Raw genomic sequence first — 25,198 nt, forward strand, 5'->3', positions numbered from 1 at the left:
TTGCACGTTGGTTCCTTGTGATGCCAACTCCCTGAAGTCTTGCATTGCAAAGATTCCTTGGAAGGCGTACCAGCCAAAATGCCCACTTTTGCCCATTTCGGGAAACGAGAAACAACACCGCCCAAAACTCCCCTCGGGCGGCGGAGTCGGCGGGGTGCTCATTTAAGCGACGGAACCAAACACCTGCGCTTGCGCGTTCTGGCCGGACGGATGAGAGCGTGGCGACGCTTTACACCGGAAGTGCCTTAGGATGCGGACGGTTAACGGGAGCGGACCGGAAGTGGTGGGGGAGCGGGCTGCTCCCTCGGCCTCCTCGTTGCTCTGGGGAACGATGTGGCGGAGGAGCGTCCTCCTTCCCGGGAGCTTCTGTGCTGGCCTTCGCCCGGGGGCCCGGCTGCAGAGGGCCGGGCCTTGGGGCAGGTACGGCTGCGGCGGGTGGGAAGACTCGGCCCTCCTTTCCCAAGGACACCCAGATTTCTCCCTCAGGATATGTGCAGGGTCTCCTGACCCTCGGGGGTGGGCAGCGCACAGAAATGGGAGAAGGGAGGAAAACCCTGTTTAGGGAAGCTTTTAATATTGTATTTTAATATTTTGCTGGAAGCCGCCCAGCCAGGTGGGCAGGGTATTATTATTAATAATAATAATAATAATAATAATAATTAATAAAGTAATAATAATGTTGTTGTTGTTGTTAATAATACTATACAAGTACAGTGGTACCTCGGGTTACATATGCTTTAGGTTACAGACTCCGCTAACCCAGAAATAGTACCTCAGGTTAAGAACTTTGCTTCAGGATGAGAACAGAAATTGCGCGGCAGCAGCGGGAGGCCCCATTAGCTAAAGTGGTGTCTCAGGTTAAGAACAGTTTCAGGTTAAGAACGGACCTCCGGAACGAATTAAGTACTTAACCCGAGGTACCACTGTACAAGTATTCAAATACATGTCTCCCCCAGCTTCATGCTTTTGGTGAGGGAAATGCAGCAAACATGCCCACCACTGTAAAATGTGTGCTGGCCTTCAGAGAGTTAGGTAAAGGGACCCCTGACCATTAGGTCCAGTCGTGACCGACTCTGGGGTTGCGGCGCTCATCTTGCTTTATTGGTCGAGGGAGCCGGCGTACAGCTTCTGGGTCATGTGGCCAGCATGACTAAGCCGCTTCTGGCGAAACAGAGCAGCGCACGGAAACGCCATTTACCTTCCCTCCGGAGCGGTACCTATTTATCTACTTGCACTTTGACGTGCTTTCGAACTGCTAGGTTGGCAGGAACAGGAGCTCACCCTGTCGCGGGGATTTGAACCACCGACCTCCTGATCGGCAAGTCCGAGGCTCTGTGGTTTAACCCACAGCTCCACCCGCGTCCTAATAATAATAATAATAATAATAATGTTGTTGTTGTACAAGGGCAGTGTTTCCCAAACTCGGGTCTCCATCTGCTTTGGACTACAGTTCCCATCATCCCTGGTACTGCCAGATAGTGATTGTGGGATTTGTAGTCCAGCTACAGCTGGAGATCCAAGTTTGGGAAACGCTGTACAGTACTCCTTCAGGTAGTGATAATGCGGGATATCAAATCCAAACTCCTCCTCTTCTACTACTAGTGGAGAAGGTCTTGCACTGCCTTCCACTACTAATGTGTTGGATTGGTTCAATCTGGGCCTCAAGCACTGCAGTCTTGTTGTACGTGGTGCTACCATTTGCCATGGGAATTAGGTTGTACAACAGAATTTCTGAGTGGCCAATATTTTATTTGCCTGTTAATTATGCTGTTTTAAATGTGCGTTCTGCTGTTGACCCGCTTTGTAATGATTTATTTTGAAATATTCAAGATAAAATATTTTAATTTCGTGTTAATTGTGTTGCTTTATATTTGACTTTCTTCAGTAATGTTTTATTCCCTGTTGTTTTATTCAATATTTTAATTTAGGTTGTCAACCCCTTTCAGATTAAAAATATAAAGTGGTATAGAAATGAGTAATAATAATAATAATAACCCCCACTTTCCATATCATTTTAGTAAGACGCACAAGTACTTAGGCACCAGCCCTGTTTTGTGTACCAAAGAAGATGACCCTACTCCTCCAGTCAATATCAAAGATACAGAGACTTCACCAAACCAGGGGAAGAAACAGCAAGCAACCACAAAGAAGAATTTGCTAAATATCATTAGTGAAATGAAAGTAGAAATCAGTACAAAGAAGAAGTTCCAGATGTTGAAAGCCCAGAAGGTTAAGGATCAAACAACGAACTTGCCAGAAAATATGGAGAGTACAAGTAGCATGTTCCAGAAAGCCACAGAAGACAAAGCTAAGAGGTAAATCTCTGGATGTGTGTGTCTCATTCTCTTTGTCCATAAGTAAGCATGGATTTTGGAAAGTACATTCATTGGGAGGTGTAGCTAAGAATGTTATCAACTCTTAGAGAAAAATATGGAATGCTTGATAAAAGGGCAACAAGAGTCACGAGTTCTGTCCCTTTCAGACAGAGTGAACCACTTTTGTAAAAGGCTGAGAGGAGGGACCTCCCATTTATGCCCCTTTTTTGGTTTTCCTGTAGAAAGTGGCTTCTTTGTTGGTCCTAGATAATACATTATGAACTATCCTCCTTTGTTGTTGTTGTTTAGTCGTTTAGTCGTGTCCGACTCTTCGTCTTCTTGATGTCTTCTGCTTCTGTTAGGTCCTTACCACTTTTGTCCTTTATTATGGTAATCTTTGTACGAAATGTTCCTTTCATATCTCCAATTTTCTTGAACAGATCTCTGGTTCTTCCCATTCTGTTGTTTTCCTCTATTTCTTTGCATTGCTCCTTTAAGAAAGCCTTCTTGTCTCTCCTTGCTATTTTTTGGAAATCTGCATTCGATTTCCTGTATCTTTCACTTTCTCCCTCGCATTTTCCTTGCCTCCTCTCCCCCGCTATTTGTAAGGCCTCGTTGGACAGCCACTTTGCTTTCTTGCATTTCCTTTTCATTGGGATGGTTTTCATTGCTGCCTCCTGTATAATGTTGCGAGCCTCCATCCATAGTTCTTCAGGCACTCTGTCCAGCAAATCTAAATCCTTAAACCTGTTCCTCACTTCCACTGTGTATTCATAAGGGATTTGTTTTAGATTGTATCTTACCGGCTTACTATCCTCCTAGATATTGGCAATGCTGGTGTGTGAAAAAGCCTAAGAGTGGGCTTCTCCCACATTACCTCAGCAGTGCAGAAAGGAGCTATCCCAGTTAAGCTCTTCTGTTGTTGTATTCTCAACATCCATCAACCACAGCCATCATAGCCAATAGTCAGGGATGCTGGATGTTGCAGTCAGCAATAACTGGAAGGTTGCAGGTTCTCTAGCCTAGGGGGATCATGTTGATATTTTAGCAGGTAGTTACAAACTTGAGTCCACAAAACAGGCTTTCTTCTACTTTATTAGCCGTATAAAAATAGGCAGTATTAGAAAACATGTAGTAATTACACAGTAGCTTGTCTAACTGTGTCTATTTTCATATGAATACAACGTGTGAAACAAAGCAAAGAAAAAATAGCACCTGTTCTTTTAATCTGTTTTGGCCCAGTATACCTGAAGGAGCGTCTCCACCCCCATCGTTCAGCTCGGACACTGAGGTCCAGCTCCGAGGGCCTTCTGGCGGTTCCCTCACTACGAGATGTGAGGTTACAGGGAACCAGACAGAGGGCCTTCTCGGTGGAACGCCCTCCCATCAGATGTCAAGGAAATAAACAACTATCTGACTTTTAGAAGACATCTGAAGGCAGCCCTGTTTAGGGAAGCTTTTAATATTTGATGTTTTATTCTGTTTTTAATCTGTTGGGAGCTGCCCAGAGTAGCTGGGGAAACCCAGCCAAATGGGTGGGGTATAAATAAATACATAAATACATACATACATACATACATACATACATACATACATAAATAAATAATTGTTGTTGTTTTTGTTATTCCAGCAGTGAAACACTCAATCCAGAGCTGGTGGCAGCTGCCTCTGCTGTTGCATCGTCCCTCCCTTTTGACAGGAAAAGGACAGTTTCAGAATTGGTTCAACTACTGAAAAAGCAGAAGGAAGTCACTGACGCACGTAAAAGCGAAGAAGTAACTGACATAAGGTTTGCAAACTATATGTTGTTCCCAATAGTATATTGTGATATTTGTCACACTGTTGGTCAAAAAACAAAGTGAAGGAGGTTGCTGATACAGTGGTACCTCGGGTTAAGTACTTAATTCATTCCGGAGGTCTGTTCTTAACCTGAAACTGTTCTTAAACTGAAGCACCACTTTAGCTAATGGTGCCTCCTGCTGCTGCCGCGCCACCAGAGCACGATTTCTGTTCTCATCCTGAAGCAAAGTTCTTAACCTGAAGCTCTATTTCTGGGTTAGCGGAGTCTGTAACCTGAAGCGTATGTAACCTGAAGCGTATATAACCCGAGGTACCACTGTATTTGCTTTGTTTTGCTTTAAAATGTGCACCCTGCTTTTGGAGATGAAGGACTATAAGTGGCTTTATACATAGAAATTTTTGGTTTTATTATGATGCTTTGAATAGGTTAAGGTAAAGAACCCCTGGATGGTTAAGTCCAGTCAAATTTGACTATGGGGTGTGGCGCTAATCTCGCTTTCAGGCCGAGGGAGTCTGCGTTTGTCCACTGACAGCTTTTCTGGGTTATGTGGCCAGCATGACTAAATCGTTTCTGCCACAACGGTATACCATGATGAGTCCCAGAGTGCACAGAAATGCTGTTTACCTTCCCGCCACAGCAGTACCTATTTATTTACTTGCGCTGGTATGCTTTCAAACTGCTAGGTTGGCAGGAGCTGGGACAAAGCAACAGGAGCTCATTCCGTCACACAGATTTGAACTGCTTACCTTACAATCGGCAAGCCCAAGAGGCTCAGTGGTTTAGACTACAGCGCCACCTTTGTCCCTAACGCTTTGAATACACAATAAACATCTTATTTTTTGTTTTACCTATTCAAGAGAAGCAACATTTAAACACAAATTTATGGAGTAGCTTTGTCAGTATTTCAAAACCATGGCTGCTTCCTGTCTTAAGAGTAACTGTCGCAAGCATGATGTTTGTGAACTGCCATATCACAATCGTGATTTACAGCCCTTAGTTATAAGCAACTCCTACAAGATCTCTTTCCTCCTGACTCCATGTTATCTCTATACTCATGGGGACCACACTTGTGCTATGAAATTTTATTCCATTTCTATTTTTCCAGTTTGATATAATCCCTTTAATAGTGCCTAATCTCCAGAGCCTAGGGCTTGCTGCTCTAAAGGTTGGCGATTCGAATCCCTGTGACGGGGTGAGCTCCTGTTGCTCGGTCTCTGCTCCTGCCAACAGCAGTTTGAAAACACATCAAAGTGCAAGTAGATAAATAGGTACTGCTCCGGCGGGAAGGTAAACGACGTTTCCGTGCGCTGCTCTGGTTCGCCAGAAGCGGCTTAGTCATGCTGGCCACATGACCCAGAAGCTGTACGCCGGCTCCCTCGACCAATAAAGCGAGATGAGCGCCGCAACCCCAGAGTTATCCGCGACTGGACCTAATGGTCAGGGGTCCCTTTACCTTTACCTTTAATCTCCTGTTCAGATACTATATATTCGCAGTAAGAACAACAGTGCCTTGTGGCACCTAAAAGGCTAACATAATTTTTAAGCTATGCCTTTGGAAGATATAATAGCAGTGTTTCCTAACTCAATGACATCCCCATATTTTATTAAAATTCTCTTATTTCCCTCCTAACTGTCAGTAATAAGAATGATGCATAGAAAAGGTTTTGTTACTGGGCACTACTGGTTGCTCTTATCCAACTTAAATATTTGCCTGTTAGCAAAATCTTTTGGCACTTCTCCATTATAGTTCCCTATCAAATAAAACAGTGGCTGTGTTAATACCCACCAATCCCTTTTTTAAGTACCAAGTAGGTTAGGTCTATTGCACAACCCTCTTTCATAAGGGCTAGTTACCTTTTCAGATATAAATAAGGGGATCACTGCTGTACCTTCTTAATTATGGGCTCATTCAGAACTTCCTTTTGTGCCACACTTCGCAGGCACAGGTCCACACTTAAAAGCCCTGTGTCTGAGCCATAGCTGTCAACTTACAGATTTGAAAATAAGGGATCAGCAGCCAAAATAAGGGATTTTCCAAGCACAGGTATGTTCAACTTCTGAGCCCACCCAAGCCAAAGGCAGAAAGCCCAGCCAGCAGCCAAACGAAGCCTCAAGCGGTGGTTCCCACAGCGCAGCAACCCAGCAAAGGGGATGCAGCAAGGAAAACCAGCGTCACCTCTCCCCTGGGAAGCACTGAGCAAAGGCGAGTCCTCAGGCAACGCGGCCGATTTGATCGGCACAAGGCATGCAAGCACCACCCCCCAGTCGTTCTTAGACTCCTTATTGGGTGAGCAACGCAGCCAAGCAACACAGTTGGAGCCTCCCTCCTCCCTGCCCGGCAGGCAGGGAGGAAGAGGAGCTGCTTCCTTTGAAACCCAGGAAATTTAAGGGACATCATCAATAAGGGACAGCAGCGGGACACGGCACAGGGATAAGGGACTTTCCCGCCAAATAAGGGACGGTTGACAGCTATGGTCTGAGCGGTTTGGTTTGGTTTTTGTCCTTGGCCTGCACTTTCCTTAGGAAAACCCATGTTTTACTGCTGAATCAGGGCAAACGGCAATAGGTTTTGCCATTTGCTCTGTTTCAGTGGTAAAATGCAGGTTTACCCAGGGAAAGTGCTGGGACAAAAAGCAAACAAAAAAACCATTTGGAAAGGGAGCTTTCTGTCAGTAAATCATAGCTAAGCTGTTCTCCGTTTGTAGTAGCATGTGTTACCAGTGGGTGTCACTGCTTTACAGAGTCTTCATCCATCAGTTTGTTTTGCAGAACAGGAAGCACTGAATGTTTGCTAAATGGAAATAACAACAGTGCAGAATTCTGAGGAGGAATGAGGTTTCTCTCAGTGAGTGGAAATTATGGCATCATTTTACAAAAACATCAAAGGGTTGAGCTTCATTACAAACAAAATCTAGAATTTAGGAGACATCCTGAATGTCCCAGCCTTCACATTAAAGGTGATAGTTATTATTCCAAGAAATTTATGATCTTTACGATCCAGTCTGACAGATTTAAAGATCTGATGAATCCCACCCCACCCCACCCCCTACAAGCAAGAAATCTGGGCCTTGTCCATGTAATATGTATCTTGTTGACTTCCAGCTCAGAGGTTTAGTCTGTCCACAGAAAGGGAGGCATGTTGCAAGGCAGTAACATTTTGCTTGGAGGAAAGAAGAGTTTCTTTCAAAGGAGTTTGCTCTTCTTGTTACTATGACTGCCAAGAAAGATGATGAAGGAAGCAAACTGTACCACCCTTGCCAGGTCAACTTAACTGTGATTTTTTTTTCTGATTTGGTCATCACACTGACCACAAGTGATGACAACAACAAGAGCAGAGTCTAGCACTCTTGTTTTTTTCCACAGTCAAAATCTAATGAAATGATTGAATTTCATTTCATTGTTGAGTAAGGAAAACATTCAGACATCATGCTGTGCTGTCCTGGCTTTTGCTGCCATCTAGATATTCAAATCTGATACTTCCGGAGAAGTATTCTTTCTAAATAATTTCCAATAACATTTTTGTTTTAAGTCAAATATCTTCAAATCAGAGTCTATTTGTGTATATATGTTTAGAGTGATGGTTGTTTGCCATCTGCTTACTGTCAGAGATAAAATAATTATTGTGCCTCAACCCATTCTCTTTGCCCAAGTATTTATTTAAATCCTGTATACTTGTCATATCCTGGCCAATGTTCTAGACAGCTCTTGATCATCATAAACCATCTTGGATCATTGTGATCTTGACACTTTTGCTACGGTCTCACTTGCAGTTGTCTGAACTGTGTGTTAAGAGGCAATTACTCCTTGTCTGTTGAAGGTTTGGCCCTTACATTAGCAGGCCTCATTGCCCTTCTGCCTCCCACACTCCCTATGGAGGAGAAGGGAGGGTCTCCCCTTTACCCTCAAAATACCCACGGAAGAGATGCAATGTGAGGTTTAGCAACCACACGCCAAAGGAAACCCTGCCTCCAAACCCACTTCTCTCTACCTTGGTGGCCACTGAGGAGGCATTTTTCAGTCCTTTTCTGCTTACTTTTGTCAGCCGTCACAATTAAATCTCCCCTTCATTCTTGATCCTGCCTTGCATTTGTGTGCTACTGTCTGCTACCAGAGAAGACATGTGTTCTGAGGGAGCTAGTAGGATGTTTTACACAGACACCCATATTTTTGTGTAACAATTAAGGAAGTGCAGAGCTTCCTATTCCCCCCCCCCCTTGATCACTCCTCTAGCACATCTATACACAGAAACCCATTTTACCATTGTGAGATGAGAAAGTAAATGGCTTGAGCAGGAGCAACAGAATATCGCACTGAAACTCACAGATCGTGTCGCAGAGCTCATAGCAATAATAATAATAATAATAATAATAATAATAATAATAATAATAATAATTTATTATTTATACCCCGCCCATCTGGCTGGGTTTCCCCAGCCACTCTGGGCGGCTTCCAACAAAACACTAAAATACAATAACCTATTAAACTTTAAAAGCTTCCCTAAACAGGGTTGCCTTCAGATGTCTTCTAAAAGTTTGGTAGTTATTTTTCTCTCTGACATCTGGTGGGAGGGTGTTCCACAGGGCGGGTGCCACTACCGAGAAGGCCCTCTGCCTGGTTCCCTGTAACTTGGCTTCTCGCAGCGAGGGAACTGCCAGAAGGCCCTCGGCGCTGGACCTCAGTGTCCGGGCAGAACGATGGAGGTGGAGACGCTCCTTCAGGTATACTGGAGCGAGGCCGTTTAGGGCTTTAAAGGTCAGCACCAACACTTTGAATTGTGCTCGGAAATGTACTGGGAGCCAGTGTTTTAGCAAGGTTTTGATATGGTGGTGATAGTGGCAAATGTGGTTCACCTCTCTGCTGCCATTGCAGTCAGCAAGCTGTTGTTGACTGGAAACAATTGGGTGATGAGGGGCCTGTGAACTACCTGAACTGCTTCACCTGGAGGGGAAGTAATTTACAGGTCTTACCAGCCAGCCAGGTGGAGCCTAAGCCTGAGGCACTGCCTGCTTGTGACTCCTGCAGTTTTACTTTTATGACCCTTGAGAATGTGTTGACTAGTGCTTAGGACTAGCTATGCCATCACATATAGCCTAGATCCCTTTCTATACTCGAGAATTGGCTGTTTCAAAGTGTTCTGTGTGCTGCTTCCTTCACGAGTAGGAAGTCTTGACTGATGTAAAGCTCTTAATTCTTCTCAGAAGTTGGGAAGTATGTGTATAGTCAAACTGTGTTGATGTAGCTGAACTGGTGAGAGAGTCAGTTTTATTGTATGTAGCCAAAGGACTTTACAGTGGATAACAGTGAATAAAAGGAAACTTTCATCTAAAATCATGCATAGCTGCACTGATTATCTGTTGGTATCTATGCTCAATTCAGTGTACAAGATTAAATTAACAAGTTCTGCTAGCAAGGGCTTTTGCTAGTGCAATAAGGCTTTCCCCCTCTCCTCCCCCCTCCCTATGCCACTCCTTGGTTCTGGGGTTTGGGGAGAATCTCCAGAACAAGACACAGTTGGAGGAAAGGGGGTATTGTTCTGTCTGGCAAGCTTAAATGTTTGTGGTTGTCATAGCCCTACGCTGAATTCTTCCTAATACGCTCTTACTGACCTACAATGCCCTTCAAAGTCTGCAATCTGCATATCTAGGAAACAAATTCTTCCCACGAATGCTCTCTTCCTTCTCCACCTTTTCAGATCTGTTGTTAGAAAACAAAATAACATGGGGGGAAGAGCAAGGTTTTCTCTATAGCAGTCCAAACGTTGTAGAAGTCATGCCCTTGTAACAGCTATATGTCTCAGTTGACATGTGGAGGAAATCCATGTTCTAGTTCTAGTAAGATTTTTAGGGGGTGGAGCACCCCATGACATTGCTGCTATGGGTGATTGGTTCAGGGGTGTCGATGGTAACCTTAAGCATTTTACTGCAGGCTAATTATATTGTAGGGATGCAGGTGGCGCTGTGGGTTAAACCACAGAGACTAGGACTTGCTGATCAGAAGGTTGGCGGTTCGAATCCCCGCAACAGGGTGAGCTCCCGTTGCTTGGTCCCTGCTCCTGCCAACCTAGCAGTTCGAAAGCACGTCAAAGTGCAAGTGGATAAATAGGTACCGCTCTGGTGGGAAGGTAAACGGCGTTTCCGTGTGCTGCTCTGGTTCGCCAGAAGCGGCTTAGTCTTGCTGGCCACATGACCTGGAAGCTGTACGCCGGCTCCCTCGGCCAATAAAGCGAGATGAGCGCCGCAACCCCAAAGTTGGCCACAACTGGACCTAATGGTCAGGGGTCCCTTTACCTTTACCTAATTATATTGTAAACTGAGAATTATTTTGTTAAACAGGTGGGAGATACGGGGTGTGTGTGGGTTTTTTAACGTAACCGAATATCACAGGAAGGTAGATAATGTGAAAAGAGTATTGCTGGGCTGTAGTGAGCATGTTACTTAACAGACACTGATCTTAATTTCAGCAACATCGTTGCAAACATGAAGATTGGGAGAAATCCACCGGCAAGGGATGCTGCCAGCCCAACCAATCAAATTCTGTTTGATGATGATGGACGAGGTTTTATGCATGAAAGAACACTTGCTGGTAGAATGAGAAGGTACTTCTCCTAGTTTTCCTTGGCATATTCTACTTCCTGATAGAAAGCATCTTTGTTACACTCAAAAGGGGTTATACGGTGATGGTCAAATGCCAGTTGGCACATTCAGTGAAAGATGCTGAATAGGAGGGACTGTGCTGTGTTTGAGATCAGATGACATTCAGAGCATTTAGTCTGAAAGACCTATCCTACAACCCCCCCATGGGTGTTAAGATCAGCAGAGGGGGGCCTTCTTGGGAGTTCCGGTGCCCTAAGAAGTTTATTTATTTATTTTCATTTATTTTTATTAATTTTCCAAAAAAATTAAACAAACAAACATACATACATCCTGTTTGAATCTTGGTAACATTATTAAGTGACTTCCTCAAATCCCCTTGGTTGAATTTCATTATATATCCTTTTAACAGTTTTCTAAAATCAATTTTCTCAAAAAATTAACTCGATCACTTAACATCTTTCATTCTTTCTAATTTAGCTTTAAACATCTTAAATCCTATCCTTACGTATTTTAATCCTAAGCCTATCTAATATTTGCAAGCTTTTCCAGTTTAGTTATTTTAACTAAATAGTCTTTAAATTTCGTCCATTCTTTCTGGTACTCCTCCTCCTTCTGGTCGCGGACTCTTCCAGTCAGGTCGGCTAGCTCCGAAAAGTCCATCATCTTCATCTGCCAATCTTCCACTGTTGGTACTTCTTGTGTTTTCCAATTCTTCGCTAACAAAATTCTTGCTGCGGTTGTGCCCTAAGAAGTTTAGGTGTTGTTGACCAGGAGAAGGCATTCTCTGTGGCAGCTCCTCTGTTGTCGAAATTCCCTCCCTACAGAGGTACACCTGCCACCTTCATTATACCGTATTTTTCACCCTATAGGATGCGCTTTTTCCCCTCCAAAAATGAAGGGGAAATGTGTGTGCATCCTATGGGGCAAATGCAGGCTTTCGCTGAAGCCTGGAGAGCAAGAGGGGTCGGTGTGCACCGACCCCTCTGGCTCTCCAGGCTTCAGGAAGCTCTGCGCAACCTTAGGGAGCCCGGCGTGACTTTGCGCCGGTCTCCCAAGGGTCGCACAGAGCTGCCTGCATCCCGAAGCCTGGGGCGTGCTGAAGAGCGTGCCCCGGGCTTCGCGCAGCTCTCCGCAACCCTAGGGAGCCCGGCGCGACTTCCCACCGGGCTCCCTAGGCTTGCGGATCGCAGCCTGTTCTGGGGGCTGGGGTCGGGGGAAGCTCCGGCTTCCCCCGCCCCAGCCCCGTGCCTGGGGGGGAAATAATTTTTTTTTCTTTATTTCCCTCCCTCAAAAAAACTAGGTGAGCCCTATGGGCCGGTGCACCCTATGGGGCGAAAAATATGGTACCTTCCACCATATGATGAATACTTGGCCTTTGACACATGAGACATGTGTTTTGGGGACCCACCCTATTCCTGTGACTAGTGTGCTTTAAATTTATTTCATGCTGAATTTTGGATTGTCCTGGGTCCTGGGCAGGTAATAAATATAAATAATAACAAATTCCTATGTAGTTCTGGGCTCACTACCTCTGAGAAGTGGAGCACTGTTTTGGCCTAAAAACGATTTTATAAACAACTTTTGAAATGTTAGTAGTCTTGGTAAATAACTTTACTTGCATTTGTTTGGAGAGTACAGAACAATGCAGACCGTTGAATCCTGCCCTCAACCACAGGAATCTTCCTATTCAAAAAGCCCTCTGGTTTTTTGAAGTTTCATCATTCATTGCCTGTGTACTTGCAAGTGCATCTTTGTAGTCATAAGGGCTAGGAGATTGTTTTGTTCATTAAGAACAGGAACACAAAGTAGTATAAACAGGCTGTTCAGTAAGTGCATATTCTGGCATCACATTTAGAAACTCACCTGGGTTTGTGCAGTACAGATTCACAATGGTATCCCCAGTGGAACCCTAGGCAGAATATTATTACACTATTATTGCTATTTTAATAGATTCCCTCCCTATTTTCTTACCTAGAAAAGGACTGTTTTCAGGGAAAAGACTTGATATTTTTACTCCTACTTCTGAAACAGAAGAAGCACTTGAAACAGGTTAGTTGAAAAACGGTAGGAACAAAAAAGCAAACAAGATAATTTAATATAACGAAACTCAACCTGTGGCAATACAGTGTTGCCCTAGGGAAGTGACTTGTGTGCTATGTCTCCATAGCTTAGAAAAGACGAATTTCTTAATGGAATCTGGTTCTCAAAGCTGCCTCACTGTAAAACGAATAATTTTGATGCTGGAGAGAATTAATAATTGTGTGTGAATCTTTGTGTGCAGCTCAACCTTTGTGGCGATTTCGTTGGTATGTTTTGGGCGGCCAGCTTAAAGCTGCACTTCTATGTGGTACAAAAAGCTGGGTTTGCAGTCAACACTGCACATTCCTGGCTGCAAAGGAAAAATTGGAAGCACCCTTAGAGCATGCGTGCAATGCTTTCCTTTGAAGTTGGGTCACCTGACATAATGATTGACAGGTGATTGTTGGGTGGGCGGTCTCACCCTCATCAAACCCTGGTCCATAGGACGTGCGGGAGCTCAGAATCTGGGCCACTAGTTAGCTGTTGTTCACCGTCCTGGCTGTACATAATAGAAATAGAGCTCATTGAACTTAATGGACTTTTTACTATTTACTAGATTGTGCCAAAGAAAGCTGCCAATTTTCTTATAGTAGTTGCACACAGTTAACACAACGTGTATAAAATTTGTCTAGAAGTGCTAAATACTAGTTTTTCCTCCAATCTGAATTGGGGAGAAATAGATGATTTATTATGAATCCAGATATTTGATCCTAAGTTGTTGTAAAGGTTTGTTTCTGGGGTTAGATGGGATTGGGGTTTTTTGGGGGGGGTGTTCTTGAGGGCCTCTCATCAACCTCCCTCAAGCTCTTTCACACTTTTGAATACATTTAGTTGCTTACATGTGGAATTCAATATCCACAAAATCTGTATTACTAGAACTGCCCAATTGTATCCCAACTTTCTTAGAAGAGAGAAGGATGAAATTCCTGATACATTATTTTGTTTCCAGGTAATTAAGTCCTTTGACGTTTATGTTGAACTAGATACTGTGGACCTAATTCAGAGAAAATGGGGACCTTTCATTGGGAGTGAAGCATATGACAACTTTTTCTATATTGTTCCCCTGTTCCATATAATAGTAACAATGATATCAAGCAAACACCCATTCTCTTTCATGCCAAATTCTGAAAATATTGTGATTTCTGTTAATCCAACCAGTCTTGAGGCTAGTAAAGTACAGGCAACTGTGTGGAAAATGAGGAGAAAAAGCCATGTGCTGAAAAGGCAGCTCCTTGTTTTTAATATTATGACCTGAGAATAAGTTTGTTTTCATAATTCTGGCACTGAATGGGCTTATATTGCAGCAGCACAAAGAAGCAGCTATTACAGACTTTTGAAACTGCATCTCTTCTGGGTTTTGTTAAAGTTAGCAATCCTGATTGTTTTTTGTCATCTCCAGCCAGCAGCAATTGCATGGCAAATGTTGGCTTGTTGGCTTATTTGTTTCCTTTTGTAAACAGTGACACCACCAACACTTTGGGATCTGGAGCTTGCTAAAGAAATTGAAGCTGTCTGTCAGCAGGGACCTCAGAATGGCTTTGAGGAGATGATACAGTGGACTAAGGAGGGAAAACTATGGGAATTCCCCATCAACAACGAAGCTGGTATGTGCCTTGAAAAGTTCTTGGCTTGTTTGGTTTTGCTTTCTTTGGCATTTTCTTCAGAAATTTTGGACTATAATTCTTCATCAGCTTTAGGTGGGAGTTGTAGTTCAAAATATGTGGAGGGCACCAGGATGGGGAAGACTCTACTATACTAATTTATCAAAGATGTGAGGAATTGCTCTTGGAAGTTTCATACTAGGTTTTGTTTTGTTTTTATAATCTTTATGGAAAAATATGAAGTATAAAATTATAAGCGTACAAGGCAAAATAAGACATGAAAAGAATAGAATAAAAAAAACACCTGTGTAAAAAGACAAAACAAAAACAGTATAAACATTACATGATGGTTATTGTAGTTAACCTAAACTTAACCTAATGCAGTGTTTATAAAAATGAATTCCAAATATCATAAAAATTTTCTATGGCAAGTCTACATTTGTATGCAACTGGTTCATGTGTTGCAAGTTTGTACAAATCTTCTATCCATTCGTTGAAGGGAGCTGAAAACACAGTACTTCCAAATGAACACAGTTCACACATCAAGGAATGGCCTATCACAGGGGTGGTCAACTCTCAAGAGGCTGCGATCTACTCACAAAGTTAAAATCTGGCAGTGAAAAAGTCAAAGTTGTTGAGCTTTTTTTAGGAAGGAAAGCACTGTTTTGGGGGGGTTCAGGAGGTCAAAGAGGTCAAAATGTTTTTTAGGGAGGAGGAAAGCCCTGTTTTTTAGGACTGCAAGGAAAAAATGTTGAGCTTATTTTTGGGGAACCAAAGTTGTTGAGCTTCTTTGGGGGGAGCCAGTGATCTACCACAGATGTCCAGTGATCTACCGGTAGATCACAATCTACCTGTTGGACGTGCCTGGCCTATCAAATAATAAATACACTTTGCAGTTCAGTCACAAGCGTGGCCATAATCTTATTATAGTTGGTAGAAGCATAGTAAATTTAAATTACCAGGAGCAATGCAGCAGAGCAGTGGTTCGCCTCAAAATACTTTAAAAGCCTTTCTTCCCCCTAACCAGTCAGTTGTTACACTGAATTTTAAAGCTGTTTTGCATTTTAAAAGACTTAAACATCAAGCTGGCTTTTTAAAGTTCAGGAATATCAATTAATATGGATAACTTAAGCTTTTAAGCCATTTAGTGATGCATTTTCTAATTCTGGTGTTTTGCTAAATTGATTTAGTGAAACAAAATTCATAGGCATCTCATGACATGGTCAGAGGATCTTTAATTCTTGGTGAAGCAAATTAGTTCTGTGACTGGAATAAATTACATGACTCAATAAAATGGATTGGAGTAGCTCCCCTGAAATCAATGGAATTCATGCTAGTCATGACTCAGTCCCATTGATCAGTGAGTTTACTGTAAGTATGGCTAAGTTTGGATCCCACTTTATACATATTTAGCAATTTCAACATTTTCTGGGACAAAATGGTGGTGGCAAGGAAGGGGATGGTATATATGGAAGATAAATTCCACTAAATCTTTTCTGTGTTCATTCTCTGGCTAACAGCTTAACTGTTAATTTTGCAGTGATCTGACATTTATTGTGGTTGACTTTGTTAGGACTTGAAGATGATGCGGAATTTTATGAGCATATATTTCTGGATAAATACTTGGAAGACTTCCCCAAGGAAGAATCAATTCGCCATTTCATGGAACTTGTAACCTGTGGACTTTCCAAAAACCCATATTTAAGCGTTCAAGAGAAGGTAGAACATATAGCATGGTTCCGGAATTACTTCAAGGAAAAGGAAGAGTTGCTGAAGGAAATTGAAGCACATCGGAAGGAAGTCCTGCTTCAAATGGAGAATCAGTCGAAGTGAAAACTTCTGAAAGAAAATGATGCGTTTATGTAAATACATATTGGACAGTTACAGAAGCTAATGTGGAAAAGAGATGAACTGATAAAAAATATTATTAAAACCGCTGGTCATGGCTGTTATTTAAGGAGAAGATGGTGGCCAGCATTTCATCAATACCAAAATTGGGCAACCACTTCGCACCATATTTTTCGCTGTGTAAGACGCACCAGACCACAAGACGCACCTAGTTTTTGGAGGAGGAAAACAAGAAAAAAATATTCTGAATCTCAGAAGCCAGAACAGCAAGAGGGATCGCTGCAGTGAAAGCAGCAATCCCTCTTGCTGTTCTGGCTTCTGGGATAGCTGCGCAGCCTGCATTCGCTCCATAAGACGCACACACATTTCCCCTTACTTTTTAGGAGGGGAAAAGTGAGTCTTATAGAGCAAAAAATATGGTAATTCTTTTTGCAGATTGTTCTCCATAATCTTTGATGCAGTTGAAATGGAAGTGGATCACAGAAAAGGTCCATCTTGTATTCAGATCGTAAACCTGACTAATAAAACTTCTTCCAGTGAGATATGAATGGTATGTGTATCTTGAAAGCCATAAACAACTCCTTTCCTTTTGTTTCCAGAAAAACTCTAGTGAAACCACCTAGATTTAACTTTGGCTTGAATACCCTCATCCAATTTAACCATCCTTGCCAAAAACTGGTTCTGATCAAAATTTGCTGCTCCAGGGTCTGATGAATATAAGAAATAGAGCTGTGTGATCTCACTCATATGTATATCCGTATAAAATAACTAGGGGCTACTGCCCCTGCTGGCATTGCTTGCCAATTCTGCCAACCCCCCATACCAACTCACTTCCTCCCTTTACACCTCAAAAAATGTCCCATCCCCTCACAACTCCAAGTCCCTATATGCCTTCACAGTTCCTCTGTTTCCCTTCATCCCTGTTGTTTAAAACACAGTTGGTCAAACAGCCCAATTTAAAACCTCTTTTGCTCCCCTCCCACAACCTGACTTCATGCAATTCCAGGACTCAGATGTGGCCCTACAAATCCTCCAATGGGGCTGTGTGATGATAGCCTTACGTTTTTATGTATATAGGAAGATAAGGGGATAGAATTGAATCGTGAAGGATGTGAACGCAACTTCTGCCCCTATTATTTCTTTTTTAAAAAAAACAACAACATCCAGATAGCACCTGAATTAACTCAGCACCGCTTCCTTTAATTTGACCACATCTTGCTGTTGTTTGATGAATCAGTTTCTGAAGGTTCCCCTTTCATTGGGGAATAGAAAAGGGTTGAATCATGGTATTCTCTCCCACAAGATGTCAGCATTTATCTATTTTCCTAGGCTTGATGTAGGCTTCCTCTGCTCAGACTTTAACGAAGAGTAACCTAGCGATAATTGAACAACAACCTGCAAGAGAAGTTATTATTACAAAATGAGTCAGGGGGGAAAAACCTGACCAAAAACCCAGTCTATGCCATGTTCCTTGGTAGCTGCTTTTAACTCTTAAATTCTGAATGCAGCATTTTCTTCAAAGCAAGATGAAATACATCGGGATTGTATCCTTGTGATCCTCATAGAACTCTAGCCCATTGGTTGCCATTTGATTTTAGAATATTGATTTTAGAATGCTGTGTTACTTTTATTGCTGTTAGCCGCTCTGAGCCTGGCTTCGGCTGGGGAGGGCAGGATAGAAATAATATTATTATTATTATTATTATTATTATTATTATTATTATTATTATTACCATCATCATCATTCATGCAGCCCAGAAAGCCTAGAACAATAAAACTTGAGAAGGGCTAATATGGAAACTTTAAAAGGAGTGGGGACAGGCTCCTTCAGGAAGAAGTGTAGGATATAAATTAATTAAATAAATGCAAATAGAAAGCCTTCCTTTATGCCTTCTTTCTTGGCCTGACTCTGGAGGAAACATTGGCGGCAACAAATTCAGCAGCAAACCAAACAGAAACCTGCTAGTGCAAATGTTCATTTATATTCCCACCACTAGAACCGCTCTGCAAATAACAGGCGTATGCTATCAGCACTTGCTATCTTGCTGACTGTTGGTAGTTGGTAGGATTGTTTTTGAGAATGCGCAGCTGTGCTTCTGACAAGGGAACAGGCTGCAGAAACAGACACTTATCAATTGTCGCCAAGTTGTTCATATTCAGATGACGGTTCTGCTGTGCACTGGATAACATAGCTGCTCAGAAAGCTAAAATGAAGGGATCGGCACCTTGGCAAGATAGGGATAATCGTGCTTTGAACACTTAGACACATGTCTAAAATACATTGCCTGTGGCCAAAAACTGAATAAAGACAAAACAGCAGAGAGCCACCATTCGCCCTGGAAACCACAGGGTGAATGGCAGTTTTCTGTAGCGGCTGAGTATTTAACCCACCTCACAGCCTAACTAGACTTTCTGAAACACCCTGGGAGAGCAGCTTACCATCCCAGTGAACGTTTACGGCGCAGACCACATTACATTATTGCATTTTCAGGGTCTGTTATTGTGCAACTTACATAGATTAGGAGTTCCAAAACTGGTCCATGAGATTCATTCATTTGCTCCGCAATGTGTCCGTGTTAAATACTGTTATTGATTTTCGATATTCAGTATCTTACACTGTATTTTATTATATTGCAATTTGAATGCTATGGAAGGCAAATTGTTACATATTTGCCTTCCATAGAATTCAAATTGCAGTACAGTAAAATACAATAAAAAGCACATACCACACAGCATATGACAATTGCTACAACCTGCAGAAAAATACAGTGGTACCTCGGGTTACAGACGCTTCAGGTTGCAGACTCCGCTAACCCAGAAATATTACCTCGGGTTAAGAACTTTGCTTCAGGATGAGAACAGAAATCGTGCAGCGGCGGCGTAGTGGCAGCAGGAGGCCCCGTTAGCTAAAGTGGTGCTTCAGGTTAAGAACAGTTTCAGGTTAAAAACAGACCTCCAGAACGAATTAAGTTCTTAACCCGAGGCACCACTGTAATTAGATGGGTCACCAAGATCACCAGCAGTATTCAAGGGGTGTATGCAGAGAGGGGAGAATTTTGGGAATCGTCTTAAATCCTTGTAGCTATAGTTTTTGCTTTCTGGAAACAACCTCAGTGATGAGTTAGTTGATTACCTTCCTCTTGCCAGGGAAACAGTCATACCTCGGGTTGAAGTAGCTTTGGGTTGCTCTCTGCGGCAACCCGGAAGTAACGAAGCGCATTGCTTCCAGGTTTCGTCGCTTGCACATGCGCAGACGCTCAAAATGACGTCATGCACAGAAGCGGCGAGTCGCAACCCACGCATGCGCAGACACACAGACGCGGGTTGCGTTCGCTTTAGGATACGAACGGGGCTCCGGAATAGTAAAGACCACCGAGGCAGACACTGGTACCACTTTAGCTAATGGGGCCTCCTGCTGCCACCGTGCCACCGCCGCATGATTTCTGTTCTCATCCTGAAGCAAAGTTCTTAACCTGAGGTACTATTTCTGGGTTAGCGGAGTCTGTAACCTGAAGCGTCTGTAACCCGAGGTTCCACTGTACTGCCTTTAACTGTGGAAACAGAATGTAATGATGGCAGCTGGTAGTTGCTGTAGCCGTATCCTCCATGAATTTGTCTAATCCTCTTTTAAAGTCAGACTTAATCAAGTCACAAAATATTTCATCAGTCGAGTCTGTAGTACCAAAACCATTGGTAACTAATCCATTGAAAACTAACCATTGCTGAAAATATAGTCCCGGCCCAGTTCTTGAGGACAATACCTTCATACCTTCCAACATTTTTCCAATGAAAATAGGGATGTTCTATTCAACAATAAGGGACGCGGGTGGCGCTGTGGGTTAAACCACAGAGCCTAGGACTTGCCGATCATAAGGTTGGCTGTTCGAATCCCCGCGACGGGGTGAGCTCCCGTTGCTCAGTCCCTGCTCCTGCTAACCTAGCAGTTTGAAAGCACGTCAGAGTGCAAGTAGATAAATAGGTACCACTCCGGCAGGAAGGTAAACGGCGTTTCCGTGCGCTGCCACTAAGTGGCTTAGTCATGCTGGCCACATGACCCGGAAGCTGTACGCCGGCTCCCTCGGCCAATAAAGCAAGATGAGCGCCGCAACCCCAGAGTCGGCCACGACTGGACCTAATGGTCAGGGGTCCCTTTACCTTTACCTTTATTCAACATATCCCCACACATCTGACTGGGTTTCCCCAGCCACTCTGGGCAGCTTCCAACATACAGTGGTACCTTAGGTTACAGACGCCTCAGGTTATAGACTCTGCTAACCCAAAAATAGTATATCGGGTTAAGAATTTTGCTTCAGGATGAGAACAGAAATCGCACGGTGGCAGTGGGAGGTCCCATTAGCTAAAGTGGTACCTCAGGTTAAGAACAGTTTCAGGTTAAGAACGGACCTCCAGAATGAATCAAGTTCTTAACCCGAGGTACCACTGGATATAAAAACATATACATTGAACTGTATATGTTCATTGAACATTGAACATTAAAAAAATTCCCTAAACAGGGCTGCTTTCAGAGGTCTTCTAAAGGTTACTTATCTCATTGGCTCGGGGGTCGCATAACTCCATGCCCTCCAATATTTCTCTGATGAAAATAGAGATGTCCTAAGGGAAAGTGGGACATTCTGGGATCAAATCAGAAACTGGGACTGCTTCTGTAAATCCGGGACTGTCCCTGGAAAACAGGGACACTTGGGAGGGCCCATGCAGTATCACAAACTTATTATAACCGAGGAAACAACAGATTAAAGCAGGCAAAATATTATTCTAACGCACAAGAACAAACACTAAACAAGTTACCTCTGTTGCAATATCCCTCGCATGTTATAAGGAGGGGGAATTAAGAAATTAAGTAAACAAAGCAGGAAATTTCAGGACAAGACAGTAGATTTCTGTGACTGAGACCCACACTCAGTCATGCACAGGTCCTTGATCTAAAATATACCTGCAGTGTTGAATTAAAAAAGCACTTTGAGGACAAACAGGAATGGAGGGTGCTGCCAGTTTAGAGACATAAAAATGCTTTTTTATTTTTTCAAAATAAAACTAGCCAGTCTGAGCATGCTTTTTTTTTTCAAAAGCATGAATAACTCAACACAAGTAAACCACAACCATTAAAATTCATGATTAAATTTTCTGATGAGCTATTTTGTTGGAGGGGGCAGCTACACACCAAACAACATAATGGCACAGTTCAGACGTATCATTAAAAGTTTGGTTTGATGTTATATGCAACAGCTTCTGGTTTGTGTGCTTTCCCCTTCCTTCTTTCCCCCTGGCTCAGCCTTGAGACGGAGATTGGAAGTATCTGTTCCTATTTTTAAGCTAATCAGCAGTCCTTATGGCATCCGAACTTGGGGAACTCCAGTTGGTTTAGAGAACAAGCCAGGATAATAAACCACAGTTTGATTCTGACACGTCGTTGAACAATCCATAGCAGCTCCCTAAACAGATACCTAAGTAATGATGGTGAAACCGTAGGGGCTGACAACATAGGCTTTGACAACGGTTAGTGGAAAAACACAGCTCTGGTGGCTATAGGTAAAGTTAAAGGGACCCCTGACCATTAGGTCCAGTCGTGGCCGACTCTTGGGTTGTGGCGCTCATCTCGCTTTACTGGCCGAGGGAGCTGGCGTACAGCTTTCAGGTCATGTGGCCAGCATGACTAAGCCGCTTCTGGCGAACCAGAGCAGTGCACAGAAACAGCGTTTACCTTCCCGCCGGAGCGGTACCTATTTATCTACTTGCACTTTGACGTGCTTTGGAACTGCTAGGTTGGCAGGAGCAGGGACGGAGCAACAGGAGCTCACCCTGTCACGGGGATTCGAACCGCCGACCTTCTGATCGGCAAGTTCTAGGCTCTGTGGTTTAACCCACAGCGCCACAGCACAATAATAATCTCCATTGATTTCCAATAATCTTTAAAAAGGCCAGTCCTAGTCCGGGGCAGCGAGTGCCCTTGAGCCTTATCCCTCCCCCCTTTAGAGCGGGAGGGCACAAATAGGCAGAAGGGGGACGGCGAACGGTGCAAGATGGCGGCGGGGCTGCTGCTGCTGCGGGTGGGGCTGGGCGGACCCCACGGCAAGGGAGTCGTTCTCCTGAACAAGATTGTCTTCACCAGACCAGCTGTTTGTGTTGCAACTGACAAGCGCCATCCTCTGGCATATAAAATCCACACATCCCCCAGGCGTTTAGCTGGTTCCAAGGCTGCCTCTCTGCACTGGACAGGTGAGCGAGCCGTCAGTGTCCTCCTGCTTGGGCTCCTGCCTGCTGCTTACCTGTATCCTGGACCAGCCATGGACTACTCGCTGGCTGCCACTCTCTCACTCCACGGTCACTGGGGCCTTGGGCAAATAGTAACTGACTACGTCCATGGAGTGTGGGACGCGGGTGGCGCTGTGGGTTAAACCACAGAGCCTAGGACTTGCCGATTGGAAGGTCAGCGGTTCAAATCCCCGCAACGGGGTGAGCTCCCGTTGCTCGGTCCCTGCTCCTGCCAACCTAGCAGTTCGAAAGCACGCCAGTGCAAGTAGATAAATAGGTACTGCTCCGGCGGGAAGGTAAACACCGTTTCCGTGCACTGCTCTGGTTTGCCAGAAGCGGCTTAGTCATGCTGGCCACATGAACCGGAAGCTGTACGCCGGCTCCCTCGGCCAATAAAGCGAGATGAGCGCCGCAACCCCAAAGTCGGTCACAACTGGACCTAGCGGTCAGGGGTCCCTTTACCTTTACCTTTATGTCCATGGAGAGACATCTATTAAACTGGCCAACACTGGCCTCTACCTGCTCTCAGCGCTCACCTTTGCTGGCCTCTGCTACTTCAATTACCACAATGTGGGCATCTGTAGGGCTGTGGCCATGCTGTGGAGACACAATACGTCACCTACCAGCAACGTTCAACGATTGTTCACCGCTGCCTCTGCTTCATTGTATTATTTTGCGAGTCACTGAATGAGGGAGAAACAGCAACAGGGGGTCCCACGCTGCATATAGCAGAATGACTTGGGGGAAAGAGGCATCCAAATATGGGTCAGCAGCCATAGCCATTCATCAAAATGTGGGGATCTCTCGCTGAGAAAAGAGCTAGGCTTGAGACAGGCTAGAGGGCTCACAAAGTTTTGGTGTTAACGCAGAGGGCAAACTAGTAGTGATTGTGGTGGCAGCCTATTTTTTTTTTTTTTTTTTGTATGGCTGACCCTTTCCCCTGTCAAATGGCAGCTTGGTTTCAACAGGTGCAGCAGAACTGGTCTTGAATTGCAGTCACTTGGGGTTTTTTTGGTCCTAATATTGCAATTAGTGGATTGTGTACACAGCATCTTGCATGGTGCTCAGGCTGGGCCCTCAGCAGGGAATTTTTCTCTTTTTTTTTGTTTAATTGATGCACAATAAAGAATTCACAGAACCCTAAAAAAGAAAAGGCCAGTCCAAGACATTTTGCTGCCTGAGGTGAAAAACAATATGATGTCCCCTCCTGATTCCACATACAAAAGCCTGGAAATGATTGACACCATATCTGAGGCAGCAGTCACCTTACACTGATTAACGGTAGGGCCAGCCGTGATCCTTAAATTCCATTTAGAAACACCTTTAGGAGTAATACGACAGTACTTCATTACTGTAAAGTTTTGTTTTCAATACTCAGATTAATTTCACACGTAGTTAGAATATATTTGTATGCTGATTTAGCACAGATTCTCTTTCCCTCCAGCAAGGTCTACATCTTTCAGGTTGTTACGAAGGAGACTTCACAGACACTTGCTGCGTCTGCACTTTTTCCAACCGAGTCATCATCTCTGAGCGGTAAATGCAGCCATCCTTACTGAAAATCTGAACCGCTAGTTATATGTGTGATGAAATTGCAACATAAGCAGTTTTGCCCACTTGCCTTCCTTCCAAACACACAAAGGCAAGCAGACAGTTTGAGAGAGAGAGAGAATGAGAATAAGTAAACCTGACTAATTTCTAAAGTTTCTGGGTTTATATCTGGCAGCCTTCAATGCAAAAAAAACCAACCCCTGTTGTACCAAATCTATTTTATGAAGTTATATGTGCTTAGTAAAGGTAAAGGGACCCCTGACCATTAGGTCCAGTTGTGACCGACTCTGGGGTTGCAGCGCTCATCTTGCTTTACTGGCCGAGGGAGCCGGCGTACATCTTCCGGGTCATGTGGGCAGCATGACTTAGCCGCTTATGGCGAACCAGAGCACCGCACTGAAACGCCGTTTACCTTCCCGCCGGAGCGGTACCTATTTATCTACTTGCACTTTGACATGCTTTCGAACTGCTAGGTTGGCAGGAGCAGGGACTGAGCAACGGGAGCTCACCCCGTCGCGGGGATTCGAACCGCCGACTTTCTGATCGGCAAGTCCTAGGCTCTGTGGTTTAACCCACAGCACCACCAGCTTCCCTATATGTGCTTACATGTGCACAAAGAGCTTGCATCAAACACAATACAGTAGATCTATAGTGGTGCGGCAGGTAAGAGAAAGCAGCAAAAATTTGGTACCTGCCTTTTGGGAGCAGAAGTGCCTTCCCCTTGTGACACACAACCTATAGAATCAAGATGCTGCTATTATTATTATTATTATTATTATTATTATTATTATTATACACCACCCATCTGACTAGATTGCCCCAGGCCCAGCCACTCTGGGCTGCTCCCAACAAAATATTTAAAACATGGTAAAACACCAACCAAGGATGCAGGTGGTGCTGTGGGTTAAACCACAGAGCCTAGGGCTTGCTGATCAGAAGGTCGGCGGTTCGAATCCCCGCGATGGGGTAAGCTCCCGTTGCTCGGTCCCTGCTCCTGCCAACCTAGCAGTTCGAAAGCAAGTCAAAGTGCAAGTAGATAAATAGGTACCACTCTGGCGGGAAGATAAACGGCGTTTCCGTGTGCTGCTCTGGTTCACCAGAAGTGGCTTAGTCTTGCTGGCCACATGACCCGGAAGC

General features: G+C 43.9%; 2 protein-coding genes across 3 annotated transcripts; both read left to right on the forward strand.

Annotated features, from left to right (window-relative positions):
• Positions 1 to 235: 235 nt before the first annotated feature.
• On the forward strand, positions 236 to 16,322 carry MRPS31 (mitochondrial ribosomal protein S31). Of its 2 annotated transcripts, none has more exons than XM_083606659.1 (7): positions 236 to 420; positions 2,019 to 2,315; positions 3,946 to 4,104; positions 10,577 to 10,711; positions 12,685 to 12,758; positions 14,249 to 14,392; positions 15,963 to 16,322. In XM_083606659.1, the coding sequence occupies exons 1-7, from the start codon at positions 251 to 253 to the stop codon at positions 16,220 to 16,222; spliced, it is 1,239 nt and encodes a 412-aa protein (XP_083462785.1). In that variant the 5' UTR covers positions 236 to 250; the 3' UTR covers positions 16,223 to 16,322. The 2 variants fall into 2 exon arrangements, with proteins under 2 accessions (XP_083462785.1, XP_083462786.1); XM_083606660.1 differs by having other exon boundaries at positions 3,949 to 4,104.
• Positions 16,323 to 22,173: 5,851 nt separating this feature from the next.
• Positions 22,174 to 23,663, forward strand: SDHD (succinate dehydrogenase complex subunit D). Its single transcript, XM_083605767.1, has 2 exons — positions 22,174 to 22,625; positions 22,981 to 23,663. The coding sequence occupies exons 1-2, from the start codon at positions 22,279 to 22,281 to the stop codon at positions 23,195 to 23,197; spliced, it is 564 nt and encodes a 187-aa protein (XP_083461893.1). The 5' UTR covers positions 22,174 to 22,278; the 3' UTR covers positions 23,198 to 23,663.
• Positions 23,664 to 25,198: the final 1,535 nt, after the last annotated feature.

This window comes from Podarcis filfolensis (genome assembly GCF_964270895.1).
Source record: "Podarcis filfolensis genome assembly, chromosome: 3".
Lineage (NCBI taxonomy): Eukaryota > Metazoa > Chordata > Lepidosauria > Squamata > Lacertidae > Podarcis > Podarcis filfolensis.

What these genes read in the sequence shown, in the direction of transcription:
- MRPS31 (XM_083606659.1), top strand. Translation starts at nt 251, where the DNA reads ATGCGGACGGTTAACGGGAGCGGACCGGAAGTGGTGGGGGAGCGGGCT. An exon ending in GAAGAAGTAACTGACATAAG is followed by an intron (nt 4,105 to 10,576) that starts GTTTGCAAACTA and finishes TCTTAATTTCAG; the next exon opens with CAACATCGTTGCAAACATGA. An exon ending in CCCCATCAACAACGAAGCTG is followed by an intron (nt 14,393 to 15,962) that starts GTATGTGCCTTG and finishes TGACTTTGTTAG; the next exon opens with GACTTGAAGATGATGCGGAA.
- SDHD (XM_083605767.1), top strand. Translation starts at nt 22,279, where the DNA reads ATGGCGGCGGGGCTGCTGCTGCTGCGGGTGGGGCTGGGCGGACCCCAC. An exon ending in ACTGACTACGTCCATGGAGT is followed by an intron (nt 22,626 to 22,980) that starts GTGGGACGCGGG and finishes TTACCTTTACCT; the next exon opens with TTATGTCCATGGAGAGACAT.